General features: G+C 44.0%; 1 protein-coding gene across 1 annotated transcript; it reads right to left on the reverse strand.

Moving 5' to 3' along the window:
• Positions 1-1152: 1152 nt before the first annotated feature.
• Positions 1153-2708, reverse strand: CH25H (cholesterol 25-hydroxylase). Its single transcript, XM_054435576.2, has one exon. The coding sequence runs from the start codon at positions 2503-2505 to the stop codon at positions 1687-1689; it is 819 nt and encodes a 272-aa protein (XP_054291551.1). The 5' UTR covers positions 2506-2708; the 3' UTR covers positions 1153-1686.
• Between the last annotated feature and the right edge of the window lie 5161 nt (positions 2709-7869).

Raw genomic sequence — 7869 nt, forward strand, 5'->3', positions numbered from 1 at the left:
AATATACTACCATCAATGTAGCATTTTCTCCTCACATCTCACTTCCTCTTTTCATGGCGTTCACTTTTATAAATCAATATCATCTTTAAATCCCAGCCTGGTCCTGATACAGACAGAGGAGGAGGTAACTTCAGTCAAGAAGCTAAAGGAACACACACGTTGAAGGGAACATGGGAAAACTGGCTGTGAGGTTCCACATTCTGGGGCATTCTGCCAAACATTTGGAGGGTCTAACCATATTTCTTGGGAGTCTCATTTGGCAGACCGTGGAGACCAGGTCTCTAAATGGATGTTTTACCTTTAAACATGACAGTTTGATTCAAATATAATGAGCCAAGAATTACACACAAAGCTGCCTTTCTTTCTATTTTGTCTAAATTGTCTTGATTTTTAACTCTACATTATATAAACTATATTCCAAAAACAAAATTAAAATGAATAAGCAGGAGTTAGATGGGGTGAGTGATGGGTGATGGGTGTGTGGTTAATAATAGGAATATTTACTGTCATCTGCAAGAACATCTGGGACACCTCCTCCTTTCCCACATGAGGAACCAGGGATCCAGGGCCAAATTTCACTTTATCTTTCTTTTAGAAAGGGCTGTACCTGCTGCATGTATGTTTTAATTAAGAAAACTGAATATACAGAAATTCCAGATTTCAGAAGCAATGTTTTGATGTTCATTTGCGGTAGCTATGGATGGATTCATGAAAACAGGGGCTTCCTCAGAATCCCCTTGCACATCTATCAGCCACTCTAGTGTATACTATTGACTCACCAGTTTTGCAAAGCAAGGCTCGCCTCCAATTCTGTTCCTCCCCAATCCATTCCCACAAACAATAAAATGATTGACTGCTCAGTGTTAATCTTTCTATGAAACTTTACAGAGTAATCCTATCATTTGCCTGTTATGCAGAAATCAGCTGAAAAGCATGAGGAATATTAGCGTTTTTTTCTCCATGAAATTGCTAGAGCACAACAACAAACAGAGCCCCTTCTCCTGCCTCCTTTTCTCTAACAACCCCCGACAGAACACCTTACACCCAGATTCCTCTCTTTCCATGGTAAGGCTGATGGAGGCTTAGAAGGACACTTGGTATGCCCGCTCCCTCTTCCCTTTTATCAGTCAAAATACCAGTGAAACAGGAGTCAATACTTATTTGATTCATGTTCTTTTTTTTTTCTTTTTTAAAGCACGAATAACATTTCTTTCAAAATAAATATACAGTTCTATAAAAAATATAAGAAGGTACTATAATCTTGGTCACTATCCAGCAGAAACATGTTTGATTGCTTTTAGAGTCAGAAGTCAACACCATCCACAAAAACACCTTCTTTTAGCCAGGTTTTAGAACACTTTGAAACATAGAAAATTCCTTACTCTACAAACAAGTCCTTTTAGAGATACTCTAAATATGCCAGTTATGAATGTCTGATTCATATCCAGGATTCAAGGCTATTGAGGTGAGCTAGACTAAGAATACCAAGAACACAAAATTGTATTGATACACAAACAGTATGTAAATTACTTTGTCAGATTACAAAAATGCATCAGGTTTTATCTATGGTTTTCAACGGTTAATAAGTTAGTTGCTTTAAAAAAATATATAGCTCAGGTGTTTCTCTTCATTCAAGTGTGAAAGGCACAGCAGTCCCGAGTCTTAGGGGCACCCACCGCAGCCACATCACCGCCCTGGGACAGATGCAGTCCGCAGTGTTCCCAGTATTTTGTCCCAGTGTGTAAAGTACGGAGCGAAGTTGCAGTTAAAGTGAGAGTGATGCAGGTCGTGGTGCACCACACCCCCGTACCACCCGAAGGGCACCAGTCTGTGAGTGGACCAAGGGAAGTTGTAGCCGGAGTGGTCCTCCACTGACAGCCAGATGTTGACCACGTGGAAGGTCAGGGTGGTGAGCGGGTGGCACCCGAGCAGCGTGACGTTCATCATGTCGAAGAAGCCCAAAGAAAACAGTTCCCAGACGCTCATATACTGCGTTGCCAGCGCGAACGAGGACGAGTTCTGGTGGTGCACCTTGTGGAAGGTGCGGTACAGCCAGGGCACCTTGTGGTGCAGCAGGTGCCACACGAAGAACTCCATGTCGAAGAGTAGCAGGCAGAACAGGATGTGGTACAGCAGCAGGAGCAGCTCGGGAGCTTCATGGGGCAGGAGGGCCGGGCTGCGGACCCAATGCAGCAGCGTCACAGGGAACACAAACATCACATGCTGGTAGAGGGTCTGCCCCAGGCAAGGTAGCAGCTGCCGCGCGGAGGGCGAGAAGTCAGGGTGGATCTTGTAGCGCCGCAGGGCGGGCACCCAGGAGCACAGGATATCCAGGACTACGAAGGGCAGGCAAAAGCCCACGTATGTGGTGATGGAGAAGATGACTGGGAAGAAGGGCGACTGTAGGAGGGCCTCCCAGCTCCTCAGGTGGTCCCAGAGGGGCTGCAGGAACAGCTGCCCGGAGCTGCAAAGGACCTGGGGGTCGGAGCAGTTGCGGCAGCTCATGGCGAGACTGTGCAAGGCAGCTGAGGCTGCTGCTCGAGTCCCACCGACTTTTCACAGGACTCGCGGCCCCGCCCCAAGTGATGTCAGCTGCCTTTCCATCCCTTTCGCGGCGATGCGAAGCTTGAATAAGTAAGCAACCCGGCAGAGTGGCCCTTGATTGCTGTAAATGCGCTCATCTATAGCCGCATCTTACCGGCTTTTAGATATGCGTGTATGCAGTGGCACTTCGCACTTTTCACATAAGTTCTGATTTTTCAGTTGACGTACAATTAACACGTGATACAATGTACAGATCTACCGTGTGGAGTTTCTGTGAGTTTGGCAACTCAGTTCACGTGTGTCATCACGGGTGTCAAACTAGACAGTTTACATTGCCACCAGAAAGCGCTCCTTTGCAATCAATGCAGAATTGTTTGTTTCTTAATGCATACGTATAACTGCATCCACGTGCTTTCATAAAGACGCAAGCATAATCGCATTTTTAAAAACTGTTTAAAGCTACATGCGGTCTGTAGCTCGGGTGTTTTCTGTCTGAGAACCCGGCTGCGGTCTATCCAGCGGCGATCGGGAAACGAGCCCTTTGCTCAGGGAACCGCTGGTCCCCGAACGCCGGCGGTGACCGTCAGCTCAGGAAATCAGACGGGGTGGGTGGCCTGATGGGAACCTCCGCCAGCTCCAGCTTCTCCCCAGAGTTTTCCTGACCGGCGGGCAGCAAGCTAGAGAGACCACGCACGCAGGCTCTCCGGGAGACGCCGCAGCCCGGCCGCATAGCTACCCTCGGCGGCGCGTCCCGGGCGCCGGGCCCGCGATCGGAGCCGGGAGGCACCACACAGCGGAAAGAGGGCTCCGCGGCGGCCAGGCTCAGCTTTGCCGGGAAAATGCTGGATTTAACGCCCAGTCTGCGCCAATCTGGCTAAAAAGCCCGTTGTATCTCAATTTGGGGTGGGAACACTTAATTCAGCAAACCACCTGCGTTGTTCGTCAAGGGAAAGAGATGTGAGTTCCTGAAGCCGCCCGGGAGGCTGTCGAAGGACCAGGTGATGTCGTCACCACCCTGCCCTTCCCCTTGTTGGCTTTGCGGGGCCAACTTGCCCTCGCCGTCTGCCTCCCGTTCTTGAATCCACTCCGGGCCCACAGAGCCCTGCTACGGGGCTCGTCTCTAACCCCTGCATTTCTCCGCCACCCAACTGGGGTCCTCGGGCCAGGGGCCACCGAGCACGAGGAGGTCGGTACTAGGAGAGCTCTTGAGAGATCCTGGGAACAGCACAAAAATCCTCGCGTTCAACCCGGGGTCTGACACATGACACGATACAAGGATCCCTTAGAGGATAGACGTTTTAGACACCAGCTTTGAAGCCGGGGAGCACTCCTAATTCTTGCTTAGTGCCTTGTATCTGTGTGGTTGGGTCCAGCCCTTCACTCCCTGGAGCTTGCATTTTGTTATCCCCCGATTCCCCACAAAGGGAAATTGAGAGTATTAAATGGAAAAATAATAAGTCTACCGTGTAAAGCCCACCTACTAGGTGCCACGCATTGGCTAAATGTTTTATTTGAATTGATTTTATCCAATCCTCAAAAGAGCTGGCTTCCTCACCCTGCCAAGAAGTAGGATTATTATTATTGCTGTGGGTTTACAGCAGTAAAATCATAGGTCCTAGCACACAGCAAACACACAAAGTAATATGCATGGTATTTTAAATTTGTACTCCACACGTTACCTAAAAAATAACTGAGAAATTTGAAATTAAAATCAAGTAAGATTATGTAAACAGAAATAAAAGATATAAAGCCATCTATTATGAGGAAAGAACAAGTACTACAAATATATGGGCCTAAAACTAAGATAATATATGGTATATATGCATACGTATGATATATATAATAGGCCAATTCATAATATGTAATATATAGGATATAGATACCTATAATAGGCCAATTTCTAATTCAGAATCTCCTAACTGGTGGGTGTCCACTAACTGCCACTGATGGAATACTGACATTCCTTAGATGCTCATTCCTAGGAGCCCTCAGCAGTAGACTCTAGCCCTAAAGCAGCCTTTTTATTTAACCCAGTGTACCATGAAAATATTATTATATTCTGCTGACATATTTGCTGTTGATGAGATAAAGGTTCAGAAGCAGCATTGAGTTTCTTGACAGCCAATGCAAAAAGGGAACGAGGATGAATTTTTCTAATGCTGCTGCTTTGATTTCTAGATGATAGCAGAAAATAGGTATAATGTAGGCCCCTAGTTTCTTCCAATTGAACAACCTGTCCTTCCAAGGCTGTCCACCTCCACCGCCCGCGCACCCTCCCCCCACCGTCTCCTCCCTTCCCCAGTGTTGTTTTCACTTCACTTTTAGGGCAACCCAGAAACTTTTCTTCTCATTCCAGCTAGACGTGGTCTTGTCCTTGATGCAGTGTTTCAGAGAAGAGTGTCCTTCTCACTGCGCCAAACGGACCATTAGAGCTCACTTTCTCAGCATTAAAATTGGATTTCTGCTCATAAGTAAAATATCACTCAAATTTACCCTCAACAGAAGTTAGCCCTCAAATTTCCTTTCAGTACACATTGTCCTTTTCTTGTGGTCTCAGTTATCATGCTTGGGTGCTCTGGTTGCAAGAGCAACCAAAGATTTTTTTTGAGTGGCATTAGCGGGTTTGCTTAATTTGGATTTAGCTGCTAGATTTGCTGTCAAGACTGTCTCCTTTGAGTCCCCAGCCCCAACCAACCCATTCATTTTCTGCTTTTGTGTATCCATCGTCTATCACTGTTAGAATAGTGTCCATGTGCCGATTACAGAAAGCCGTGGGCAGCAAAACTTGAGAGCTCTGGCTTCAGCCTGCTTTGTCCGGACTCTCCCCCGTGACTTTGTGGCACTTTGAAGGATAGCAACTAGCTTCTCTGCCATCTCTGCACTTGCAGCTGACCAGGACAGAAGTTTTTGTCTAACATACAAATGCAACCATCCCAGGGAAATTGATGAATTACAGTCGTATTAGTTTCCACTCTATATCGTGGAATGCTGAACAATATGTCAGGTAACCAAAAACAGTATCACTTAATGGACCAAAATAAAATTGAACACTGTCAAGTGCTGACTAAGGCGGTATCATTTCTTGAATTTGGCACATTTGCACCTTTAAACAGTTTTTATTTGCACAAAAATGTAATAGCTTGCTAGATGAATAGGTCTTTTCAGAGCACAGGGTGCAACTTCTAGGACTTCTTCTCACAGTGCCAAGCATTGCATCTTGTATGTAATGAGTGTTCAAAAGATATTTGTGGACTCAAGATTCATTTTAAAGGATATTAGCTCTAAACTGAGGCTAAAAAACGAAATCTTTTTTTTTTTTCTGGAGTACTGTTTGATGTAGTTCGGATCTACCCACCTGTAAAGATGGTTTTCCCTAAAACGGGGTGTTTTCTGATTAGAACTTTGGCCACACCATTTCTTGTCCAATTGATGGTTTTCCACAAAAGGGGGTGTTTTCTGACAGGTAGCATTACAACTTTGGCCAGGCCATCTCTTCTCCAGTTGATCATGGCTTCCTGCATATCGTTTTTGTCTTGGCATGGTTTTTCTGGCAGGATTGGAGGACAGGAATCCTTTATTTTCTGCTTATCACAGGGGTCAAATCACTTTTCTGAGAGTACAACAATCAAGTTTGTGCACACTAATCACAATCTCAAAGTTATATGGCACCAACTTACCAAAAGACTGTGGATGCTGCTCCCCTTCCCCCAGCAAATAGAACATGTAGTTAGCAAAGCCTGCCACCAATCACATAATCCCTTTTTTAAATGACCTTCATGATTTATTTTCCTTTCTCAAATTAGGTAAGGCCATTTGGGCATCTGTTTAACCAAAACTGTTCCTGGCTATTAGAGACGTGTAGTGTTGTGTAACAGGGAAGACTCATAGAGGTGGAATGATCTCGAATATCAAAATCTAATCCTTCATTTTAAAGACTAAAGATTAAAAATGCAGTCTCAGAAAAGTCAAGACAAGACTAGCTAGGGATAAAAAGCAAGTTACAGCCAAACTGAGCAGAAAAGGGCCAGGGTTGGTTCCAAGGTAAGTATCTCTTCAGGAGGAGTTTGGTGTTGGAAGGGGTCATTGAAGCTGCTTTTATGTGACACTTTACAAAAGACTCAGAAAACATCAATTAGCCATGCCAAAAACAATAGGAGATGCTGATGAAGAACATGGGGATGTTAGCTTCCTCCTGACACTCTCCTGATGCTCCTATTAGTCCAAATACTGGTGCATATTTGGTTTTAAACACTTTATATTCTGATCCACCTACATGTCGCATTTAAGTGGGCGCTTCTACTCACTTATACTGTTGAAACTCTCATCAACCTCTCTGAAAGTTTTAAGGTCTATAAAATCATCCCCATTAAAAAGGCATTCCCTTGCCTGTAGAGAAGAAAATACTCCCCTCACCTGTCAAAGGGGTTATTGCAAATATTAAAGCCTTATGAAAAGGCTTTGAAACCCCGCAAGGCACAATACAAAATGTGAAGTATTATTTTTAGTAATGCTAAGACAATTTGACAAAGAGTTTTGCTAGCTTAATTTGGAATTGAACTTGAAATCTGCACCTAGCACAACATAATGAAATACTGATTGAGTAACTTTTTAAAAATCAGAAAAATTACTATTCAAAGTTGCCTTTCAGTGTCACAACAGATCAGAGTGACTTATCTTTTGAAAATCTCTTAATACATTAAAAAAAATGACAAGAAATCACATTACAGTATATTTTAATGTTTATATTTAATAAATCAACACCTTTAATACCCACAAACACAAAATAATCATTATTTGGGGATGTCACTAGTCTAAATTTCAGTCCCATATATGTGTGAGGCCTGAGTTAAAACCTTTTCCTCCTGCCACCCATCCCCCAACCACATCTGAAGTTCTGATCACTCGTTTACCTATTAGGCAAATTTTTATTTTCAGTTCACATTTGAGGGACAGCTATTCCTTGAGAACGTTTTCCAGATGTTATCCACTAGGCAAGAATTAATTATACTCCTGAACAGAAGTAATACTACCACGGCTGGCCATCAAATGACCAACTGGCTCAGAAAGCAACCTTCCCTAGACGAAGACGCTGGAGAAAAATCTTATAAGTAGTGAGGGAAGAGAGCGTGGGAAGATTTGCAAGCAAAGCCAAGAGTGCCCTCTTGTGGCAAACAAAAAAATGATTTTTAAAAATCACTTGTTACTTCGTAGCCCTCCATTTCCCGGAGTAAACATATTAACCTTGAGAAGAGTTCCAAGTACTGCCAAGAGAGAAAGGGAAGAACCGGACGACTGTTAAATAAAAGAGAAAAAACATACACAAAA

This window comes from Pongo pygmaeus, chromosome 8, assembly GCF_028885625.2.
Source record: "Pongo pygmaeus isolate AG05252 chromosome 8, NHGRI_mPonPyg2-v2.0_pri, whole genome shotgun sequence".
Taxonomy (NCBI): domain Eukaryota; kingdom Metazoa; phylum Chordata; class Mammalia; order Primates; family Hominidae; genus Pongo; species Pongo pygmaeus.

What these genes read in the sequence shown, in the direction of transcription:
- CH25H (XM_054435576.2), bottom strand. Translation starts at nt 2,505, where the DNA reads ATGAGCTGCCGCAACTGCTCCGACCCCCAGGTCCTTTGCAGCTCCGGG.